Source organism: Mycetomoellerius zeteki, unplaced genomic scaffold (genome assembly GCF_001594055.1).
Source record: "Mycetomoellerius zeteki isolate Tzet28-1 unplaced genomic scaffold, Tzet1.0 scaffold730, whole genome shotgun sequence".
Classification (NCBI taxonomy): Eukaryota; Metazoa; Arthropoda; class Insecta; order Hymenoptera; family Formicidae; genus Mycetomoellerius; species Mycetomoellerius zeteki.
The window spans coordinates 4,392-6,149 of NW_017257754.1; the positions used below are offsets into that span (position 1 = coordinate 4,392).

Genomic DNA, 1,758 nt, shown 5'->3' on the forward strand with positions numbered 1-1,758 from the left:
CCTGATCACAAGATACCGCATCGCAAACATTACTCTTAATAATTCAAAAACCGGTTTCTGATAAGTTGGCCAGTCAGTGTCAGACACAGTTAGTCTCTCTTTGATTTAATTCGTCTTTATTGAGACAGTAATTAGAAAACTATCGTTAAAAAATTAATCAAAATCAAGAAAAGGTATCCCCGAAAATGATCTAAAGTCAACGCCCGACAGACTTCTTCCTGTAAGAGCGACACTGACTGACTAAGCGCGACAACAATTCGACCTTTTATAGTCTATCAATAATCGGGAGGTAGGCCTTGGGAAGCCCCTCCATATCCGTTTGCATGTTAAGTCCATGCGTCTGTTTCCTGATGAATATCATTTCCGAAGTCAATCTCTTCTGGTAGTGTAACCACACTACCGAGGAACCTCTCGTCCAGTATTGCAACGTTGTCCCAATCGAACTCATGTCCCTCTTGCAACCGATGCTCCGTTATAACGTTGCGGGTAGACGTGTTCCATCGGATATGGTTCTTGTGTTCCGTGATTCTTGTTTTTAGTTGTTCACGTCTGTCCCACATAACTCGCATCACAGTTCTTACAAGAAATCTTGTAAACTACATTCGACCTATTATTACGCGGTAAAGGATCCTTCTGTACCCTATGAATTCTCGCAATTTGTTAATGCTATAAAACGACACCCTCATATGATCGCTCCTTAATCTATTAAACTTCTCAGTAATACCCCGAACGAAAGGAACCGTAAACCACGAAGGCTGCACTACATCCACGCTGTTCTCCCTCACCACATTTTTCCTATTACTAGCCATGATAACGCTCTTCAACCGGTTGCTAATGTTCTCAAATATAAAGTCTAATGGATAATCATTCCCTAACAATACTTCAATTATGAAAACAAAGTTACTAAAGTGAAATTTGGGATTCGAAAGAAGAACTACTCTATCAACTAATCCCGCGACTGTGCCTATTTTTTGAGAAACCGGGTGCTGTGACCAGAAGTTCAAGTATCTACCTGAAAACGTCGGCTTGTGGTACCAGTCGAACTCTATCGTCTTATTATCCCTAATCACTGTAACATCTAGAAAATTCAATCTATTACCCTCCCCCCCTCTATAGTGAACTGAAGCCGTGGATGCTGAGAATTAAAAATATCGAGGATGTAATCAACTGAAGAATCTGGGGCCGCCATAATTATCATCCACATATCTATAGTAAAAAGGCAACGGAAATCGAATCGAAGACAAGGCTCTACACTCCAAATTTCGCATAACTAGATCCGCAATGACAGGCGACAACGGTGAACCCATGGGTGTACCATAATTCTGCTTATATATAACACTATCGAACACAAAGAAAGTAGAATCTAAGACAAACTGTATTGCTTTAATAAATTCCTCCTCCGACAAACAGCAATCTTTAGAGATAAAACGCCAATGGTCCTTGATACAATCCATCGCGTAATCAATGGGGACGTTAGTGAAGAGGCTAACTACATCCAAAGATATTAACTGGAATTCATTGCTCAGTCGCCTACCATCAAGCTCCTTAACAAGTTTAAAACTATTTTCGATATGACTATCAGCTTTAGGAATTGTTTTAATGATAATATTATGAATACCTTTTTTCCTTTCAGCAAACTAATAAGGTGCGTAAACTTGCTATAATCCTCCTTGTTGGATCCCTTCTAATGACCTCATAAGTACTCTCGTCCTGAAGCATCTCATTAACCTTAGAAATGTACACCTGTCTATCTAATGC

The 1,758-nt window shown here is 39.8% G+C and overlaps 1 protein-coding gene across 1 annotated transcript in view; it reads right to left on the reverse strand.

The window, feature by feature from the left end:
* Positions 1 to 326: 326 nt before the first annotated feature.
* The window catches only part of LOC108729450 (uncharacterized), a 2,449-nt gene continuing 1,017 nt past the window's right edge, over positions 327 to 1,758 (reverse strand). The window contains exons 2-4 of the mRNA XM_018458579.1: positions 1,253 to 1,582; positions 640 to 1,135; positions 327 to 549 (exon numbers count right to left, since the gene is read on the reverse strand). Coding sequence (XP_018314081.1) covers positions 327 to 549; positions 640 to 1,135; positions 1,253 to 1,582 — 1,049 coding nt within the window. The remainder of the gene's footprint in view (positions 550 to 639; positions 1,136 to 1,252; positions 1,583 to 1,758) is intronic.